The sequence below is a fragment of the Lampetra planeri genome, chromosome 13 (assembly GCF_965212315.1).
Source record: "Lampetra planeri chromosome 13, kcLamPlan1.2.h2, whole genome shotgun sequence".
NCBI classification, from domain to species: Eukaryota; Metazoa; Chordata; class Hyperoartia; order Petromyzontiformes; family Petromyzontidae; genus Lampetra; species Lampetra planeri.
Window position 1 is genome coordinate 8,344,091 of NC_136119.1, and position 21,960 is coordinate 8,366,050.

The 21,960-nt window shown below is 40.5% G+C and overlaps 1 protein-coding gene across 2 annotated transcripts in view; it reads left to right on the plus strand.

The window, feature by feature from the left end:
• Window positions 1-21,960, plus strand: part of LOC144722034 (putative E3 ubiquitin-protein ligase HERC1) — a 36,698-nt gene that overhangs the window by 12,809 nt on the left and 1,929 nt on the right. For both annotated transcript variants that reach the window (XM_078600106.1, XM_078600105.1), the window contains exons 6-12: window positions 2,633-2,757; window positions 10,329-10,475; window positions 14,935-14,972; window positions 15,787-15,910; window positions 18,605-18,775; window positions 19,778-19,863; window positions 20,296-20,766. In XM_078600106.1, coding sequence (XP_078456232.1) covers window positions 2,633-2,757; window positions 10,329-10,475; window positions 14,935-14,972; window positions 15,787-15,910; window positions 18,605-18,775; window positions 19,778-19,863; window positions 20,296-20,766 — 1,162 coding nt within the window. The remainder of the gene's footprint in view (window positions 1-2,632; window positions 2,758-10,328; window positions 10,476-14,934; window positions 14,973-15,786; window positions 15,911-18,604; window positions 18,776-19,777; window positions 19,864-20,295; window positions 20,767-21,960) is intronic.

A 21,960-nucleotide genomic window follows, 5' to 3' on the forward strand; every position in this document is an offset into this window, starting at 1 on the left:
CAGAGGAGACTCAAGACGGTACATTACGCGGAATAAATTAATGCAATAACGCTACGAATAAAACGATCTTGAACAGATGTGAATGAAATGCATTGCTCACAAGTGTCACGTCAGTAGAGAACCCATTCTTGTAATGTCTACCGATGTATTTTATCAAAGGAACCACAGCCTATTTGTTTTTATGCCATATATTCTCTTCATCATCAAACTAAATCACTCACATTTCCGGCTTTGTAGATGTATGCAATGATTGATGAGATTCTATTTATGACGGTTCTCAGCATAAAAAAATTTGACTTGTTATGACACATTAGTTTGACTAAAATGCGAATAAATTACATTCCAGCCATTCTCAATAAACCATTGGATGAAGGCCTTTCCACGCCCTGTCGGTCGTGAGGGTTTTTTGACCACACTGGTCAGTGCCGGTTGATGAAGGGGATTGAGGTCAGGACCGGTACTGATTTCACCTGCCACTTGTGCTCGTTGAGGCTGGGAACCAATCTCAGGTCGCTAACCACTGTCCTACTGCTCCACTACTTTAACCTTAATGTGGTATGTTTCCACAATTTCTAAATAATTCTGCCTACCGTTGTTCGTGCGGTGGTTTACAGACAGATGACGGCTGTACCGATGTGGTGGTAGTTAATGGCATCTGTTTGGAGGGACACCCCAATATGCGAAGAATAGAATTTTCAGGTGCAATTTTATACCACACCAGCACTTGTACATAACAGTGTTTGGCAGCTAATATTGCTATTGCAGGTCTGGGGAGAATGGGGCCTTTTACGTCCGAGCCACAGAAGAGGATTGAGAATGTTCCAAAAAAAAAAACGTCTGTGCAAAATAAGTGTTGTTTCACAACGGTACCACAGTGCAATGTTAGTATTTTGTACTGGGTTGTGAGACCCGAGCCTCTAAGTCTCTCATCGAGCCAACCTTAACCAAATTGTCCCCCCTTTCTTACTCGCTAATTTCAACGTTCTGAAATGAACTTTAAGTCTACGAAATGCGTTTGTGATACTGCGTTGGTGCACAAAACGCACGAATAACAAAAACTCAACACAACCATTCTCGAGGGGCAATAAAGAGAGCATGAATGTGACATGGCTTATTGTATATATATATTTGTAACTTTTAGGGTTGCGTTATCAATGTGCACATGTATGCAACATTTTAGTGAACAAAGAAACCAGCCTTTAAATATATTTGAATAGTTATGCTGTCAACGTTTTATTTGGTTTATTTACCTTCATAACTATCATTATAAGCATGCTTGAGCTTCCTGCCCCTTGCAGTAATTACGAGCTGAACATGGATGTATTTATAAAGGTCATAAAAGCACATTGCTAAGAATGACATCAGACTTTGCTTTGTTCCTATTCAAGGCTAGTGCTTTTCGGTTATATCTGCTGATCTGACAAAGAGCCACTTTTTCACACGTATGTCATGTACAATAAATAATACGTATTCCAGAAGTTTGGTAGTTTTTTGTTTATTGTGCTATATATCCTAGACAAATGTGAGGCTCTGACTAATATTTGTGAAAATTCTGCAGGAGGTTCAAGGCTAATTTATTTGCATGGCTGGTGGCTTTTACAACCTTGCAAGGTTAAGGTAGAGCTGCACACTTGATCTCCTTGATTTTTCCAATTTATGATGCCTTTCAAATAAGGCCTCTGGTCTCTGACGATTATTGTTGGTCGAGTCAATAGGTGTGAATTGATGTAAACAATGTAAGTAAATAGTGAAATACAGTAGAGGAAAGTATTTATGTCACCTATAATGTGTTTTTTGTGTTTTACATTTGAACAAATGCAGTATGATAAATTGTAATAATATTAGTTCCTTAAATTGTAGATATAATTATGAAACATAAAACAATTTTTAGAGTAAAAGTGTGCATAACATTGTTCATATCTGTGCATAGTAAATATATTTTAAAAGTTACATTTCAAATTACTTTGGCTCACACCTCTTTATATCACATTCAGCTTATAAGCCCGTGGGCTGCATTAATGGAACAGGCTTTTTGGTATTGGCGATATTGCTGCCTCTATTGGCTTCGTGAAAGCCACGCATTTGCATTTGGTACATTGAAGTGTACAGTGACATGAAAGTGTCAGCCTTAGCGTAAAGTGTGTCCTATTGACACTATATCTCCTTTTATGTGACATGCTGGGAGTGTCAATAACATTTTACATTTTTTTTGTTAGCATACGCTGTTTTGATTTTCACGTTTGATATGACGAAGGATTCTTTTTTTCTGATCAATTCATTCCTTGGAGGTGCAATAAGAGCTTTTATGTTGAACCGTTTGAATCCTCCTCTGCTTACATCTGAAATATTCGCAAAGAGAATGTCATTAAAACGACAGACGCTTACTTGTGTTATTCATCGGAAATCTTACATGTAGCATTTATGACAATTAATTCTGGATTCTATGTCCTTGATGACGATGATGACAGTGAAAACATGTTTTTAAAATATATAGATAACTTCAAACAAACATGAAAGCCTTATACCAAAAATAACCTTAGCTACGTGTATTTGATGTTGGCCGTGTTATATGTATATACTGTATAGGGAAGAAGAAAACAACGTACATTTTCTGAACAATTTGTCTTCAAAGTGGCAACACTTTTGGACAGCTGGGAGTGGGAAGCAGAGACGAGGCGGTGGTGGCACGCGTTATTGAGGATCTGGAGGAGGTCATCCAGGTGGCTTGTGGAGCCAACCACAGCCTGGCAGTCGCACGTAAGTATGGCGCACAACTGTATCTCAAGACAATTCTAGATTTGAAGCTTTCGTGACTGCAAGGAATCATCTTCTTAGGTTTTTTCGGTAAAGTCACGTAGAAAGTAAAATAAAATAAAAAGAAAAATCACGACGTTTCGGAGGCAACACAAGTCTCCGTCATCAGGTGGGACCGTCACAGCCAGATTAGCTGTATCAGCTAATCTGGCTGTATCAGCTAATCTGGCTGTGACGGTCCCACCTGATGACGGAGACTTGTGTTGCCTCCGAAACGTCGTGATTTTTCTTTTTATTTTATCTCAAGACAAGGTACATGTTATTCTTTGGGTCTTTCGGCAAAGTCACGTAGATAGGTTTAAAGAAAATAACAAAAAATAACAAAAAAACTACGACGTTTCGATCGCAACACAAGCGGCGGTCATTTTTTTTCTCCTCCTGATGACGACCGCTTGCGTTGCGATCGAAACGTCGTCGTTTTTTGTTATTTTCTTTGAACCTATCTACGTGACTTTACCGAAAGACCCAAATAATATGAATTCGTGCAGTCACGAAAGCTTTAAGTCAAGATTCATGGTACATGTTCTTTCTGAAAATAAATGCGTGATATTTTATTACAATAATTTGATAGTTTCGTAAAACTTTTGGCTGGGTAGAGCTGTGGCAAAGTGCATTTATTTGCAATTGAAAGAGTTGTGATTTCAAATCCCTGTCTGGATTTCTCATAGAAATTGTGGAAATAACCTGATCACACAAGCCAAAACCAACATTATCCCCCACAGCTTGACTTAGTTGAGTTCATCCCTGTTTGTCTTTACACATGATATAAGATAACATTGGTTTGTTGCAACTCAACATGATTGTCCAAGACAAATTCATAGCCTTCAGCTATGCCAAGTCACCATAAATGTGGTAATTTGTGCCCAACCTAGTTGGAGCTCAGAAACTAAAGAGGGTCAAACCAGAGAATATCAAATGTGGGACTGCATGGGGCTGCAGGTTGTGAAGTCACCATGAGATTTAAGTACGGAAATAGACTCAATCTGCATATTTATTGAATTGATGTGTTTGTGGATTGAAACCATCAGTGCGGAACCTCAGTTGTTATCCCATCATGTGCGCGGGTTTTCTCTGAGTACAGTTCAGTTAATTGCCTTTATTATCAAGTGTCAAACACTCTTTTGTGCTATTGGTCAAAGATCCAATTGCAGGACCAAACTGAAAAATGGTTTTGAGACTCAGTGAGACTTTTCTTGGTAAATAATTGGAATCATAATTTTTACTATCCTTATAACTGGGTTAACGATGGCCACTAACTCCAGTAAATGGAATTCCAATAGTGGGATAAACAGCAAGCGTTCTAGCGGGTGCAAACACCCCTTGATAAACATTATTTGGTCATGAAATAGACTCCATGAATCATAATAACATGTCAGAACCCCGTGTTTAAAGGAGGCCTCAATGCCCTCCATCTAACCGCCCTCGTAATCAATGGCACAGGCTTAATCTAAAAAAGATGGCAAATCTATACATGGCAGTGAGTACTGCTCCTCTAACATCTTCATGAGCCAGACACCAGCACCATGTGCTGCTGGCCACATGCCGCAATGCAATGAAATGTCCATACTGCTCTATGCTATATGCCTTTTAAATATTTGTAGGGCACATACAATTTATTACGTGCAAGTCTTCTGACGGGCGTATTATTATTGTTAGTTATTACTCACAGAAGTTTAGAACCACGAAGAATGTCACGTGTTTAATGGGAACACGTGTAGCTGTTGCTCATTGTGAGCCATGATCTATCCGCTGCGGAATAGAGGCCTCCACAAGGCGTTCCCATCATACGGTCTGGCGATACAACGACCTATCTAGAATGGGGGTGAAGCCCGAGAGAGGGTGTCATCTGCCTTTATTGTTTCTTAAAGTAATCAGTTTATTTTCCTACTTTATTTCTGGCCACGTGGGGAGTGAGTCACTGACTCTCAACGAGTGAGGAGCAAATCATAATGAAGCCAGCACTCCTGTACCACATGCACGAGTAATCCGCAACAATAATATTGTCAGATTTTTCTTAATCGGCTCAATAGAACACCATAACCTGGTCACGTGCAAGACATTTTTAGCCTTGGATGGTGTTAATAAAAAAAAATAACTTCACCCTTCATTAAATTATTTAATATTGATAGACTTAAGTCACCATATAAATACATTATTTTAAACATATCACTCCTGAAAAAAGTGGGCAGCCTTCGTGTACAATATTGTATTTAATTTGGGATGTCTAGAGTTCTTCGAATTCAATTTTTATTATTATCATTAATATTTCTGGACACTGGTGTAATAACCTTATCAAAAGCAATCTCTTGCCCTGTGCCTGGCCACCTGGCCGTGATTTCCTAATAGGTGAAAGCAGAAAATTATGGTGTACGTTAGCCTCTGCCTGGCTAAATGACGTATTACGTGACGGCTGAGTGAGCTGTGATAGCGCTATTCTATTATGACAGCTTCTCTCTGTTGTACATTGTTGGCGGGGAAATGTGCGCGGTGGGGCTGCGTGTAATTACCAGAGGCTGGGCCTGCTGACGGCTCGGGATGATTTCTGACAGGTCCATTACACGGAGGTAACAAGGACAATGTAGCGGACCTGATTCTCTGCCGCCACACCAATGGCTCTAAGGTGTCTCTTGGACATTTGTTCCGGCAGCCATTGGACTGTGAAGGAGACTGATATTTTTAGCTGGGTGGGTAGGATGTGGAGAGTCTTAACTGTGGTGGTGGATGGGTGTGTGTTTGTATGAGTGTGCGCTGTCAGGATGGGGAGCCGGTGGTGCAGCAGTTAACTGGCTGCGCTAAGAATCCAGCGACCCGAGTTCGATTTCAAATCACGGCCAACACCAGTGACAATTATACGAACCGGCTCTGGGCCTCCCCTGGGTCGAGTCAGCCTCAAATGAGTGCTTAGTGCAGTGTGTAAACATAGACATTAGGGAGACAAAGGTGGCCAGCCGTGGTACTGGCTACCCACCCCTTTGTGTGCCGTGCCGTCCTTCATAGGTGCTCGCTAACAGCACTTGCCCCTACAGCCTGTTGAGGCTATACGGGGGATCTTTGTTGCTGTCAGGATGGGGGAGCGAGGTGGAAGTTGTGGGGGGCTAAAATGAGTCAGAGGTGGTCGGTCGGCAACCGTGGCATCTGGTAAGAGCCTTGGTTGAAGCTTTTATTTAGTCTGGCAAAAATAATGGCATACTTAGGGCTGCCATGATGCATCATGTTGTTTAGAACACACACTCACACAAACAAGACAAAGCCACTAAGCAAGCGTTATATAATCCGACTAACGACTGTTTTGAAGAAAACTTCAATGGGTAGTGATTTTTTTTTATGTGAAATTATTTCACATGCCTTTTATACCAGGTTTTACATAGGTAACGTGATAACCATTATAAAGTAGAATGTCTCTACGATTACATAATATTACGTGATACAATCGTTTGCATTGAAACAGTTGTTGTGATTGTGCTATAACCTGAAATAGATCATGAATTGATGTAGAAAAAAAAGTGTGATTTGTAGTTACTACGTCATTCGTGTATGATGGATACGGCTGCAAAATTGAGTTCTAGAGAACCCAGTAGATACAGGAGCTTTCTGAAAGTTGTGATTAATATTTCTGGTCGAATGGAAGTGCAGTGGTCCTGTGCTACCCTACGAGCCTGGCACCCTGTGTTCGAGTCATGGCCATCGTTACTATCAGTGATATCTGAACATGTTCTCAGACCCTTGTGCTGACTAGCTCGGTGAGGTATGTTCCAAACAACTGCTGTGACTGACATAGCGTGGTGAGGCCCTCATTCCATCCAGCAGTAGATTAACGAAGGCCTGAAAAATCTAAATAAATACATTTATGTTGTCTTTATTTCATGTAAACAAGAAAAATGACAAAGCATTTCATGACAATATCGGTGAATCTCGAGCGCTGTTGCATTCGACAACGTGGTATTTTCCGTTGCAGTGAAATAGCAAGAAACGCATCAGTAGGGGGCAATGTTGGCTTCAGTTTGAAATAGAGTGACCGTAGGACCGCAAGGTGTAGCCTTACCCTTTAAAATGTTTGTTTCTTCCCTTGGAACGTGTGACTATTGCACACCGTGAACAAAGGGAAGCTAGTTTTCCAAACTCCCCGCCCACCCCCCCGCACTTTTGAGCCAGTGCCATTGCACAGATGTAGAGCAATTCTTTTTTAATAGACTTTAGACGTAAAAGTTTCCTGTTGTTCAGTGAACAAGTCGACATTTCTGTTGCATGAGGAGGTATGCACAGTCGGTGGTGCTGCTGCACAGCGGAAAGTGCACTGCACTATGAACCCGGCGACATGAGTTACATTCCGAGCCACAGCAAACGTCAATTGTGAACTACGTCAAAAGCCAATTCCGCTCCCCCTTCACCGACCCGCAATAACCAACGCGATGCAATGTGAGCAAATAACCCCCATAACCAATACAGCGTGGAGACGTCAATAGTATATTGACAAAAGACGAAACATTATTATTACTCATTTTATATCAACATTCTATTCCATCAATAAGATTATCGGCATCAGTTTCTGACTTTTGTCGGCATTTGACTAAATCACCCACGCTCTCACAATAAAAGGCCTTAGACAAAATATCTAAATGATCAAAACCATGTATAAAGGTGGAACAGCTACTCTAAGACTGCATGCAGAAAGTAACTAAATACAACTCATATTCTTATTCTTGGTTCTTTCGGTAAAGTCACGTAGAATGGAAATAATAAAATAATATAAATATAAAACAATACAAATTCTCACGACGTTTCGACTGCAACACAAGCAATCATCATTAGGTGTGAAATCCACAGCAAGAATATTTGAAAATACAACTCATAAGAGAAGTCAGGCAACCATGTGTGTATATCGCCAATTGCATTCACAATATTAGGATATCTTTTAAAAATTGTATTGCAAAAATTAAGGCATTAACAGAAATGGTGATATATTCATTATAACAACCAATATAAATGAAGTGCCGGAGATTATATAATTAATTGACAAATACGACTATAAAAATGGGCTCAAGATGAATATGAGTGAAAAAGGTCACAGAGAGCAAGTTACACACGAGAAAAACATTGGGGGAAGGATGCAAATGGAATGGAAAACCCAATGGCATACTTATACCTATAGCACTCATTGAAGATGGATTTGGTTAAAAATGATTATGTAAAAAGGCAAGCAAAACAGGTTGGGGTCATTTAGCAAACTGAAATTGAAAGTGAAAACTTAGCAGTGTGCCAAAAGAAGAACATTTTCAACGATTCAACATTTTCCTGATATGAAATATGGATCGGAAACTGACAAAGAAAGTGGAGTAAAACGTTAAAGTACACAGAGGAGCGTGGAAGATGTGCATGCTGAGCTTTACGCTGAGAAGACATAACGCAAGTATCACATAACAGCGCACCTATTGGAGACATCGCTTTGACTTTCAAGTTAGCGGTGGGCTTGGACAATGCACATTGCGTGGAAGGGTGAAGAACAAGGCTAATAATGGAATAGCAGCCAAAATTAAGGAACATGCCAGAGAGGACAATCACTGAGGGAGATGGAACCTTGAGATTAGTTCATGTGCACTCATGAGTGAGATGGATAGTGTAATTACAAGAACGTGATGAATGGCAATTATGTGGGGGAGCCTTTCATCCAGCAGTGGATCGACAATTGTTATAGATGACGATGACAGTGAATGTACTGTAGTGTTAAATGTCAAAGCGGGTAATTGAAAACGTAATGTCAGAATATCCACTTCCAATCCGTACATTTATCCTTACATTTACACACACTGGAATCCAGATTGATATATATAAATCACATGCATGATTTATATATATATAATATAAATATATAAAAACAGTGTGTAGATATTTCAAGTAAATTTCATGATACATCTGAATTACCCTCTGGTTTGTCACCATTCTCAGTCATAGGGGACTTAAACAGCCATGATTACATGCTTCCGGCAGTCACCACGAGTGCTCCACTTCAAGGCATTTGTTGACCTGCAAGGTCACTTGCCGTGAGGTCACACATTCACACAGGATATCAACCTCCTTTTGGACTCCAACCTTACAAGCCGACAAAGCCTCAACATCATATATTCGGCTGAGACTCATACCATCAATTTCTGGAAATTCACCAATTATGAGGCTGTTGTATCCGAGTTGAAACTCAACACAAGATTGATCAACACACTGACGAGTTTTTTAAACTATCAGTTTTTCACCCACCCTATCATGTAATATAACTGGTAAAAAGTAGGTCATTTGGTGGATGGCCCTTACCCAGCTGAGAAGTGTTTTCTTTCTTTTTCTCAGAAACCTACAGTATTGATTCGGTGCTAACGGTACTATTGAGGAATACAATTCATTTGGACGGGTGTTGCACATTTCTTCTGCCTTGGGAGATTTTCCTCATATCGAGATACTCTTTTGAATTGTCTTCAGCCTCACTGAGTTCAAGCTATAAGCTAGCTTGAGCATACAAGTAAACTACCAAGTGCTTTTTTTTGTATACCTTTCATTGTTTTCAGGCGTCAAGATTTGTAACATCATCAAGGCACCAAGTATGTCAGAACACAGAGGATATACACTATGTTAAAAGACTTAAAGTCGTCTGCTCCTGGCTTATCTTCAGGCTTATAATTTCCACAATTGATAAACTTTGAGAAATGTAGTTCTCCATATTCAAAGAGATAGATCCAAACATTGCATTGTTATATCACTTAAATAAGACCATTGTGACTTATCTGTGTGAACATTATCACATGAATTATTCAAATGACATTTTTTTCAGTGTTAGCATAGAGAATATATGTTGAGCTGGATAAGATGTCTGTGAAATAGTGTTATATAAGTAAAATAAAACCAATTTTAAGTTGAATATCTCTTCCAAGATACCTGGCCAATGTAGAAGAGAAGCCCAAAATACGTTTTAGAGGGGCTGTCTAGAACTCCCTCCAGTGGTGGCCCTTCTGCCCACAGTGGTGCGAGCAAGAAATTGCAGGGCTGCACCTTTATCTTGAAATAATAAAATACTACTAAAACTATTTGTGTTTTACCAGGTAAGGCCTGATGAGCTTTCCAGCTCTCTTTTTTCAGAAGCGACCTGACCAAAAAAAAATCATAGCCCAAAAAAGTGGCTTTTCACGTGGACATTTTATAGCAGCCAAACACTCTGAATGCACGTTTGTAAATGTGGAGGGAAAAACCGTGGATGACTCGGAGAAATGTGAAGGACCCAGAGAAAAATCCACGCGACCACGGGGATAAAGGCATGCAAACTCCAAATATCCAGCAGGCATTAGGATCGGGATCGAATCCACGACATCCTATAGACCAGGCAAGGTAGTTAATATTTCTCCACTTTGGCGCCTATCTCATCCTTTAATCATGGATGAGTTAGGCATTGCTTCTGGACATTTTGGTATCTCACAGCACTGTTTACAATATTATTTCAAGTATATAACCTTTTTAATCCTCTGTTGTGCCAACAGCGAGTGGAAGGCTGTACGCGTGGGGGTATGGACGCGCATGCGGCTGCTTGACTCAGGACCTGCTAAACCCCGAGACCATGATGATGGAGCGCTGTGGCAAAGTGATGGCTGTGGCAGGAGGGGGCGCCCACAGTCTGGCCATGACAGGTCAGTTTCTCCCCCTCTCCATCACGGTGTGGTCGAGTGTCCGGAGTGTGATGATTACACCGGAGCTCATCAATATCACTCATCTTCTTGAAAACATGGATTTTGTTGTTGTTGTAAAATATTGCTCGTGTGACCTAATGTCTCCATTTATTATACCACTTCAAATCTATTTTAGAGTTTTAGAGTTGAAAACTCCAGCATGTGATTATCTTTGTTCGTAATCGCTGCATTGATTAATTCATAGTAACACGTTCTACATCAATATTTAAAAGTATTATATTGCTATAAACTCATTAGTATCTGCTGGTAGTAAAATGTATATTTGTAATTTTCAAAAAGTTAGAAATTCCAATTAATTTGTTTCTTTATTCAGGTGATATGCATTCCCGTTATATTTACTGCATTCGCAAAAAAAGAGTCCTAGATATATATAAAAGAAATACACATTACTTATGTCACGTTGTTTAGTTCAGCGATTGTTGGAGTTTGGAATTTAGTTTTAATTGCCTTTGCATGATGGCTATTTCTTTGGAACGATATCACATCATTAACTTTGTGATGGGCAGCTGTGCGAAATACACCATTGGGCCTTTTCAAAAAGGCTAATTGGGAAGGGGCCGCACTACAAACCTTTCGCTCATAACTATTAATGTGTTTAATTACTTTACTATTTTTGTTTTATAAGGAGAATTAATAACTGACTATTTACAGTCCTTTGTGTATCCACTGTTGCTCAAAGGCCTCCCTCCCCATGCTGTGCCAGTCATTGGGTTGTTTGACCATATTTAACCACTGCTGGTCCATGGGTTAGTGAAGGTGGGGGCCCAGTACCGGTTTAGATAGCACACACCACTGTATGGAGTCACAGTGGAACATAGAACTCAGTTTAGTGCACGAATCACGATGTCGCCACTGCGCCCCAAAGCAGAAAACCAGTTGTACATTCGTTCTTAATCAAGTGTTCATCGGTCTGCTATAACACGAATATGCATGAGTGCACGTTTTTTGTTGTTGCCATGTTCATGCTGTAGTTCCAACAGTATATTAAAGAGCTCAGTGACTTGTGGGACACATTCCATAGGCTGATAAAAACGTTAGCACCAAGGGCCTAAAAAGCACTGGCCAGTGGTTGAGCTGTTCTGTCACACATAAGTGGACCCAAAAGACTGGATTAACTCTAGCGACGAGAGCAGAACATGGCAATGTATGGATGAGCTCGCAAATGCAAGCTGTGTGCTTTTGCTCCTCTCAGTAATTCTTGATTGACACACCACGTGATAAAAGGGATAGTAGTTTGTTGAAATAGTGGTTTTGGCTAATCATATAAATCCCCCTTGTTAAACGAAATGTGTATAACACAACTTTGTTTTGTTGATTCATTTACGTTTATATGCTGCATTTATCAATGGATAATTGAGTACTCTGTATCATTCTAGATTTGAAGCTTTCGTGACTGCAATGATTCATATTCTTAGGTTTTTTCGGTAAAGTAAAATAAAATAAAAATCACGACGTTTCGGAGGCAACACAAGCTTCCGTCTTCAGGTGGTCACAGCCACGACAGCTGTATTTGATACAGCTGTCGTGGCTGTATTTGATACAGCAGTCGTGGCTGTGACGGTACCACCTGAAGACGGAAGCTTGTGTTGCCTCCGAAACGTCGTGATTTTTATTTTATTTTACTTTTTAATGTTTTTTTACCTACGTGACTTTACCGAAAAAACCTAAGAACTCTGTATCATCTTACAACATTGTCAATGCAATGCTCATGAGAAAACGTATTCTAAAAGATATTATTTCAAAACATCTCTTGACTGGCCGACGTAAATGTGAGATTATTGGAGACACCGGGAGGCTTCCAAAACACGATCGAAAAAGGACAAACTACTTTGATGAACTCGGTAAACTTGAAATGACCTGTGTATATTTATGTACGCTGAAATCAGCCATGAAATTGACCTTTACATCACCCGGCTGACTGGCTGGCTCCGATTAAGTTCCTGCAGCTTTAGCAGAGCTAAACGGACTCGAGTGACATGTTCTGGTGCTCTCGCGTCATGTGGTGTTGGTTTGTTTGCTAGTAAATATTTACAGATGTATTTGCAGATAGAGCTGTGAGCTTTTTTGCGCCAAAAGTGGAGATCTTTTTTTGATGCCGTCGCTGATTGCTGAATAGAGGGAGGTTTTAAACTATATAAGAAACACAGCAAGCTGGTTAAATGGATGTATACACTCAATTAATCTTTGTGAATCACCACCTATGAAGGCCGGTATGGCCTGGCTAGCTAACAGCACTTCCCCCAACAGTCTGTAAAGGTTATATGGGGGATCTTTGTTTTATATTTTTATATGTGGGGACCAGTGTAGTGGTTCGTGCACACCAGCACTACGAATCCGGTCACAGGAGTTTGATTCCTGCTCACGACCAACATCAATGACGAATATCTGAACTGGTCCTGGGTCTCCCCTAGGTTGACTCAGCCTTAAATGAGCACCTGATGCAGTGTGTAAACATCAGCACTGAAGAGACAAAGGCGGCCAGACGTGGTGTTAGCCACCCATCTCCTCGTGTGCCATGCCGACCTCCATAATAGGTGCTCACTAACATCACTTGCCCCAAAAGTCTGTTAAAGGCTATATGGAGGCTCTTTGTCTTTGTTTTTATATATATTATTCTGTTGAGATGCACTGTAAACAGCAAATACGTCTAGCACCACAGACAAGAACGTATTTGGGTTTTGTGAAAGATTTTTCACCTTCTGCCAAAAAGCCCCTAAATATTGCAGCACCCTCCGCTTGACATTTCAATTTTATTCCTCGTGGCTTTTGACATCTTAATAACCAGGGACGCTTCCTCCCCGTAGCCTGCTGAATCGCGTTTGCACGACTCCAATTCTGGCCCTAGTTATTTCTGTCCACTCCCTTCCTGCAATATATTGAAGCTTTTCACCTTTAACCCTAATCTTCCTTGCATGTCTGCTGTATTTATACGGAATCTTACGAAAGATTTTGCTATACGCTGCATAAGAATAGTTCAAATTTAAAATGGTTTGATCAAATGGGTTGGAACTTAAAATGCATATATTCTCTTAAAACAAGCTTGTAGGATGCAAACATTTTAGTTGTCTTTGTGAAGGTTACTCAAACACCCAATATTTTACGATGCTATTGTTTATGCAGTTTCAGGTAAATTATTCACGCATTTTAATTTTCACCTAAAGCTAATGCAACGCCATAAAGTGTGCCCGTTTCAGTGATGAGTGTTTGATATAGATGATAGCAATATTTAGCATCACAATGTTTCATTTTTTCAGCCAGTCGTTTGGCGTATTGTGCAAATCACACGCACGAGGAGACAGGCGAGCACTTTGCTAAAGAGGTGCGGGTAATTTATAGGATTATGCATTAGCATCTAGTTACGGACGGCGCGTCTCTCTCCACCATTAGCCATGCCTCGTACAGCTGCCGGGATCGGCTGACCCCTCCTGCATCGCTGTCACGGTGGCCCAGAAAGATGATAAATGTTTGCAGGCCTGTAACCAAAGCCTACGGCGAGGGCCTTGGCTTTGCCATGTGGAGTTGAACACCCCAATGTGCCAGGACAATACGCTGCCTGCACATGGCACGGGGCCAGTGGAAGGCAAGCACCCTTTTCATTTGCCAATGGGTGCGTGCCACGCTCTGGACACTTGTCCGTACACGTGGTCTTCTGTAAATTCCACCGTGACCCTTTTTTTTTTTAAAGGCGTGAGCTCTTTTTTCATACAGCAAGATGACAGGATTATTAATGACTGGAGGGTGACCTTTGTGACCATACATATTCATGTTGTGTGAGTGCGTATGGGGTGAGTCACATATTAAAATAGACAGGCAGTGAACAGCATCACATAATTATTAATATTATACTGAATATATAACACCCCTCTTTGATTATTTTCACAAAAAACTGTATATATGCAAATAAATGAATATGTTCTCCGAAAATAAGTAAATAGATAAATAAATTTAACGAGGCTAATAGTTTCTAGAGAAGCCACGGACATGCAATATTCACAATGAAAAAATATTAATTACGAGCAAATCCAGTCGCTGAAAACAGTATTGGAACAATATCTGTTCACCAAAACGTTCAAGTTTACCATACACAGACACATATGTATTACAGACACTATTCAGCATCTATATAAATGCAAATGATAAATTGCAAGATTACAATGTATTAGGATATAGCAGAGTGTATGGAAACAAATATACTCGATAGGTATGAGAGAGCCAGAGAAACGATTTTGAGAATGTGATCCTTTTTCACTTTGCACATCTGTAAAAGCTTCAAGTAAACATTGTTACATTTGTAAATTAACATATATTGTAGTTAGCTTTGCATTGCTTAACAGTAGTTACAATGTCAAGCTTTTGTATTGGCAAGACAAAGCTTAATCCAGATATGTCTGTTTTGCAGACAATGGAAATGTATACTCCTGGGGCTCAGGTCAAGAGGTAAGCACGATTTGGCTATACAAGCACAGTATTCTATGCTTTTAATATGTATATTATCACGTATTCAATTTAAGGCATGAAGGCTGCTATATTGTGGTGCAATATTCAAACATTAGTTAAGTGAATCGGCGTGCTATAACATTTCGAGTTCAGACCATTGAAAGTTACATTGAGTACATTTCATGTTTTGATGTATTTATTTCTTCTCATGAGTGTTATGCACATTTGCTTTGTTCATGGCAATTAATTATTACACATAACAACAAAAAATGGTCCTTGAATGTATTATCAAGAGTTCCGGTGTCCTCTGTTTGTTGAGGGGCATTCAAGCGTGGAAGAGTAGGCCAAATACCCTATAGAGGGGCTCTCTAGGGCTTTCTCGAGTGGAGGCCCTTCCCGCCAGCAGTGGCGTGAGCAAGCAATTGCAAGGTTGCGCCTTTGCCTGTTCTGTCTCACAATGTAGCTGCTCACTTAACTAATAAATGTTGGATAAATTTCGATTAAAAGCTTTCGTGACTGCAGGGATTCATCTTCTTGGTTCTTTCGGTAAAGTCATGTAGAATGGAAATAATAAAATAATAAAATAAAACATTATAAAATAATTCTCACGAGGACGGCTGCTTGCGTTGTGGCCGAAACGTCGTGAGAATTATTTTATTATGTTTTATTTTTATTATTTTATTATTTCCATTCTACGTGACTTTACCGAAAGAACCAAGAAGATAATGTTGGATACTCGGTGTTTAATGTCCAGCCACATTGATACGCCACGTCCCCAGTTCTTCAAGGCCCCGTCCATCTCTTGCGGCTCTAGGGACAGCTGGGGCATGGCCAGCGGGTGCCGTTCTCAGTTGTGCCGCGGCGCCTGGCGTGTCCTCCCCTGGATGGCCGGACCGTGCAAATCACAGCTGGGGATGCCTACAGCGCTGCTGTAACTGGTGATGATCTCCCTCCAACCTCTCGGCCTCCCCCAGCCCCAACTCGTGCCACTCCACACTTCTCTGCGTGGCAGGGGAAGAGGGAGTGCTGGGTTCCAGCCGTGTGTTACTTCTACATAAAATGGAACACTCGATGCATAACTCCATCACAGCTGTGTGTCAGCACTGTGGGCAGCCTCACAGAGTCTCACACAAAGCGGCGTATGCCCTTAATCCAGCAGTGTTTGTGCAGGGGTGAAGAAGGGACAGGTGTAATGTAGTTAGTTATGTTTTCTACTTGTATGGACTTGTATGCACTATACAAATATCCGTCAATAACCTTACACGGTTTCCTGCAACGTGTGTGAATCAGGCGTGGGTCGCATCTTATGAATGTAGCCGATACCCTGAATGGCATAACGTGGGCAATTGTACTGTAAAGATAAGGCACGTCGTTTGCATGATAATATTTTTTAAGGTTTCTTATGAATGGAAGTACATTACATACATTACATAGTCATAGTCAATGTAAAAAACGTATTCAAATAAATAATACATTTACACGTAAGCACAACTGTTGGGATTTGATTACAATCTTAGGGCAGAGTATTTTCAACAGTGACCACTAGACCAACATACTTGTTAGTCAAAAAACTCGGGGTGGTTTCCAAGCGTTGCAGAAGGAGGGGCGGCACAAGGAAAATGGGGAGGCAGTAGAGGGGAGGGAGGCAGGAGTCATCCATGAAGTATTTGCAGTCAGCAAGTACTTTGTTTCCCCCCTTTATGTTCAGTTATAACTTAATTGCCACATTCACGAGATTTAAAGAAAACACAACTCCTGTAGGAATCACTGCCCGGTAGTTCCATATGCAGTGTGAGTTCCACCAATGCAGCCTTACCGTGAAGAAATTAGCCATTTTTTTCCATCACCCGCAAGCTGTGCAATGATCTTCAGGCCAGCTTGCCCTGTTGTATCAATACGCAACAATCGCTGAAAAACAAGAGCGTTGATGAGGCTTATTTGGTCAAGCTTGGGTAACTCAGTACGCACCACAGTGATGGTTTGCACCTTTAACACATGTTTTATGTGAGGGCAGGGCTGTTTCATTCCCATTCCAATCCTATAGGACTCTATGGGGATTTTAAGTCCCTTTCAAATGATGATAATTGGCATTGCTCCACACTGCTTGTATGCATGTCACATAGCTTTGCACAGGGAGCCACACATAATTGCGATGCAAAGGCACCGAGTTCACACAACAAGCCTTTAAGTGCCAATTTGATGGCGTTTCAATGGTTCCCTTATGCCACCCACTTAAGAACTTTAGCTACAACAGAGTGGCAATAGAAACACACCTTATTTTGCTCCTCTCTTTGCAACTATTCCCATAGAGTATATAGTTATTCCAATAATCTACCTAATGCTTCTAATTTATCTTGGCTTTTTGGATCTTGGGATGCAAGGGATTAATTGCGAAGAATAGTGTTGGGCTGCATACAATTCTTACGTATTTGCACTTTACTTTAATTATTTTAAAGCCATAAAACTCATGCCAGGGCTCATGAATAGTGGTACATAAAATGTATAGTGATAACCTTGTTTTTTATGATTGTAAACTGCTTACATATAATTATAGAGCTGGCAAAAAAAGTTTTAGGAATATATGCAAAAAAATGCAGCAGCCGAATACTATGCTGACATAAGAGTCTGATTTTTATTTCATATCTTTTTAGCAATATAAAAAGTGCAGGAATGCATAGTTTACTATACAATAAATATACAGTGTGCATATATGCATTCTTATCACTCACGTCTAAAGACGTTTAAACCCTTCCAATGTAAATTTCAGCATCCTATATAGTCACCATTTATTGCACACTTCATGTTGGGTCAGCTTATTCTCTGGTGTGTTCTGGAATATCCACTATGTCCATAAAGGTATCATCCCTTATGATAGGATTAGAAATGTCAGTTTGAACTGTGTGGTGGCAATGTTTGCAACATGTCTCTTATGCATGTAACTTTGTGTTTTTTTACTGCAAAACCCGTTTTTTTTACTGAAAAACTTAGAGATCTTCACCAGTACATGCTTGAATAATTTGAAACAATCACATCCAAGAGGTTGCACAACATGTGGGACTGTCATGTTTTGATACGATGTGCATTGCCAACAGCATGGCAGATATGTGGAAGTTCATAGGGATACAATGTTTACGATAATATCTTCACACTACCCTGTGTGTGTGTGTCAGTATAGTTTTATAGACCTGGCTCAAATGGCTAATTATAATCATTTTAAATGTTATAACTTCATGGACACCCTTTATCATCAATTAACCATTTAAATTCATTCTTTATATAATGTGTTACATTGTATTACCATGTTATTCAATGAATGCTCAATTTCATCAACCTGGGTTGAAAAATAATGAATCAATCCACGAAAAAAGTAATATATAAATAAATGTCCGTAACAATTGGCCATGCATGACATCGCTAACATCATATGCATGATATATGTTCATTCTCATAATCACTGATGATTTGATAATCGTTCAATAGGCCCTCTGAACCACACTTGAAATTCAAAAAGTGCTAAATTGCCTCCAACAGCAAATTCTCGCAGCAGCAGCAGAATTTAGAATCGGGCTATAAAAGTGTGCTACGCACCTAACCACGAGACCAACGTGACACTTAAACAACTTTGTTTCTAGCCAAAGGCGAGCTGTACATGTGGGGAAGGAGCAGCCACGTGATGGGCGCTGGGAGCCCAGCGGAGCGGCGAGAGTGGGTGGCGCGTCAAGTCGACCTGGCGGGGAGGCCCGTGAGAGCCGTGAGCTGTGGCTCCTGGCACGCAGTGGCACTGACGGCGGAGGGTCCTTCTGGTGAGACGTTTCTCTCAAACGCCTCGCGACTACGGGTTGCATCGAGTGACGTATGTGTGTGTGTGTGGGGAGTGGTGGTGTAGCGATTAGCGCGCTGCGTTATGAACCTGGCTGTGACCCGGGTTTGATTCCCGCTCACGGCCAACACTAGTGACGATTATCTGAACCGGTCCTGGGCCTCCCCTAGGTCGACTCAGCCTTACATTAGTACCTGGTGCAGTGTGTACACATCGCCATCAGGGAGACAAAGGCGGTCGGGCGTGGTGCTGGCCACCCACCCCCTCGTGTACCGTTCTGGCCTTCATAGGTGCTCGCTAACAGCACTTGCCCCTACAGTCTGTTAAGGCTATACGGAGGATCTTTATATAGTACGTTCCTGTTTTATGACACAGGTGTGCTTGGCATGGCAAGGTAAGGGGCCTGGTTTGTGGGTGCAGTGCTCGGGAGGGAGCTAAGGTGCTTTTGCTGGAAAATGCGCTTCAGCATACCATCTTCACCACTGATCACGATGATAAGAATATCTCTCAAGCCGAGACCATTGCTGCATCTCAGATTTCCAGGATCTGCCACACAGAACTCGGTCTACAATGTAATGTTAAAGGCAGGGTTTATCTTTGTTGTGGTTAGTACCATTATTTGTTTTTGATCGTGCTATGTATGGTAGATGCAGCATGAAGCAATTCTTTTTGAAATTTGCGTCTGCTGTGCTTTAGACATTGCAGTGTTATCTACAAAGAGAGTTCTTATTGTTTTATGTTATGAGAGAGTCTGCCGATTCCGATAATATATGTTTGAAGTAGGATGGATTCCCAAGACCAATGTGACATTTCAGCAACAGAACAGATGCAATGTCAATGGAAAGCACTGTCAAAGAATACATATTACTCTTGGTTCATCCGGGCATCATTATAATAATGATATTAAATGATATACAGCACATATACTCGTGATAGGATAAACATAATGTTAATGTCATGCAATTATGTGTAATGTTTTCCCTAGAGTGGCTTAATTCCAAGGTGGTTGAATATGAACCAAAACAAGCGCAGGTGAAGCAACGAGAAGGTTTGCCTCTCACTCACAGCCTGGTAAGTATTTGTTTGTGATGGTAAGGTGACACTGCTGGCAAACACCTTACCTTCCTCACCTGGAACAATGTTTTTTCTCCCACATTCAAAGCAAGTGATGGCATGCGTCGTGGTGCTCTTTGTTGTTGGTTTATATTGCAGAAGATTGCATGATCTTGGGCAGCCCTTGTACAGTTGACGTCATGTTACTTTAAAAAAATATGTACACTTTTGCTCCATTTGAAGCAATTTAGTGAATTGTGGGCATTTCCTTAAATGTTTTTTTTCCAACTCCAAATGGCTTCCATATGTCCCAACATATCATGAACTCACACATGAGTTGTATGTTGAAGATGTAAAATGACTAGAACGTTTATATGCAGATATATGTTCATTCTAAAATAATTATTGCTAAACTTAAGTGTTCTCTTCACATTTTTTCTTCTTTGACAGATGCTCAAAGAGCTTGAAAAGAGGACATTAAGAAATTACTCTTCAGATTTTGGCTTTTTCATAGAGAATGATGAGACATCTAAAGACAGTTCAATCAATTATCTTAAAACTGGCATTAATTTGGATTGTACAGATAAAACTGAAACAGAAGAGAACATTAATTCGACTAAAACATTTCAAATTCAAGCGGACACATCAGTGCTGTCGCAGGATTCACGTAAGCACGTGAACCGTTCAAACGCCGTGATCACTGACAACGAAACTGCATTGACGGGCCAACCATCAACCGGAGAGAAAGTTGGAGGTAGGACATATGCAGGGTTGGCCAGCAAAAGATTACCTCAGCAGCTGCTTGCAACCACAAGGACCCTCAAGGGCAACGAGACACCACCAACCACAAGATCCAAGAGTGCAACTCCAGGTGTCCGCCGTGGACTTTCAACAAAGGCTTCAGACATGCAGCCACCCTTGGTAAGAACGCTTACCTACAGAGACAATGCAGCTGCGTTTCATTTGGGTCGGTAAGCTGTCACTGTCTTTACAAATTAATCGGTATTAAACTGCGGTTACTCTTTTCGTATTTAATTTTTATATAGTCTCGTTTTCATTGAGTATATCTAATTCTATCCAATCACAGTGTCATATTATGAAGTGATTTATGACTGTCTAGAGTCACCTTTTTCATCTACATGCTTAATTCAATTTGCATACACACCAAATTGTGATTATGTTGCAAAAATTTTAAGATCTGGCTTTGCATTTCATTCCAGGCGCTGTTGCCTGATAGGGCATGGCGAATTATGTCAACTCGGAGGCAGGGTTATGGAAAATAAAGACTAACTTAGAGTGAGAGGAGACACTTTACACTATGTGCAGATGGAAAACGGACATGTTAATGACGTTGACAAACGGACAGTCTTGAATGACAACACAGTATTCCGAGTTTTTCATTCGTAGACATTGGGTAGCAAACAAACTTTCAAGAAGTAAAATCATTGTATGGATAACATATATGTATGTTGAACTTCTTTCGCACCGTACATATCCAACCATGTTAATCGGAGGTACAGGGAAAGGATAACAAACTAAAACATGATTGAAAAGTATAAAATGAGTCTGAAGATTGTAATCATGGGAAGCCCAGTTACGTCATTAATTGCCAATGCGGAGCCCACATTTGTTGTACTCAATTAACCACTTCTTACTTAACAAGGTGTAAATAAAACCGGTTCCTCTATAAACATGTCACGCAAGTGAATACTGGACAAACACACTTCCTATTTTTGTTTATGTAACTTATTTGAATAAGTAAGCTTACAAATGTTTTATTATTTTTTTGCATGAACTGTGAAAGCTTTTATGTTTGCCGAAGAATAGCTTGGTTCTAGCCTAGTCAAATGCTAACAATCTGTAGTCAGTATGACTTCACCCAGGAGGTAGCGCGATTAACATAACAATGTCCATTGCTCTAATTGGCCTTCCCATGATGCAGTTATTTAATTACTTTGATTCATTATTTTACTTTATTCATATGTTGACGTTCAAAGGGTTTGTTGGCTATTCAAAGTTCTGACAATATACTCAACACACGGTATACTACCACCCTGGTGTAACAGCACAATTGGGTTTGCAGTCCAGAGGATGCAAATTTTATCTGCCCATGTG